Genomic DNA, 335 nt, shown 5'->3' on the forward strand with positions numbered 1-335 from the left:
AGTCGTAAGAGCTGTGCCGTTGGCTGTTGGGAGAGATTTGCTGTGCGTTAATTGTATCTACGGGAGGTAACCCCCCCGATCCAGTGGGATGGAGGGAGCTGAAATCAGCAGGGCTGTAGGAGACCTGTCCGGGAGAGGAGCCGTTGATCTGTGCAGCAGCCACCGTGCTGGAAGGTCCTGGGCCGTAAGCGTTCCAGTCGTCCCTCTGCGGGCCATAGTGAGATCCCCAGGTTCCCGCTGGCTGTCCGTGGGTGTCCAGAGCTGGCACAGGGTGGTATCCCATGTAGTCGGAATAGGGTGGAGCGGACACAAAGTTTTGCACTGGCAGGTTGTTG

General features: G+C 58.8%; 1 protein-coding gene across 1 annotated transcript; it reads right to left on the bottom strand.

The window, feature by feature from the left end:
• Positions 1–61: 61 nt before the first annotated feature.
• On the bottom strand, positions 62–331 carry LOC104500657 (homeobox protein CDX-1-like; the record flags this gene model as incomplete). The annotated part of the gene is made up of 1 exon (XM_010144336.1): positions 62–331. A coding segment is annotated over one exon (270 nt), but the record flags the coding sequence as incomplete, so codon positions are not given.
• Between the last annotated feature and the right edge of the window lie 4 nt (positions 332–335).

This window comes from Buceros rhinoceros, unplaced genomic scaffold, assembly GCF_000710305.1.
Source record: "Buceros rhinoceros silvestris isolate BGI_N320 unplaced genomic scaffold, ASM71030v1 C12142850, whole genome shotgun sequence".
Classification (NCBI taxonomy): Eukaryota; Metazoa; Chordata; class Aves; order Bucerotiformes; family Bucerotidae; genus Buceros; species Buceros rhinoceros.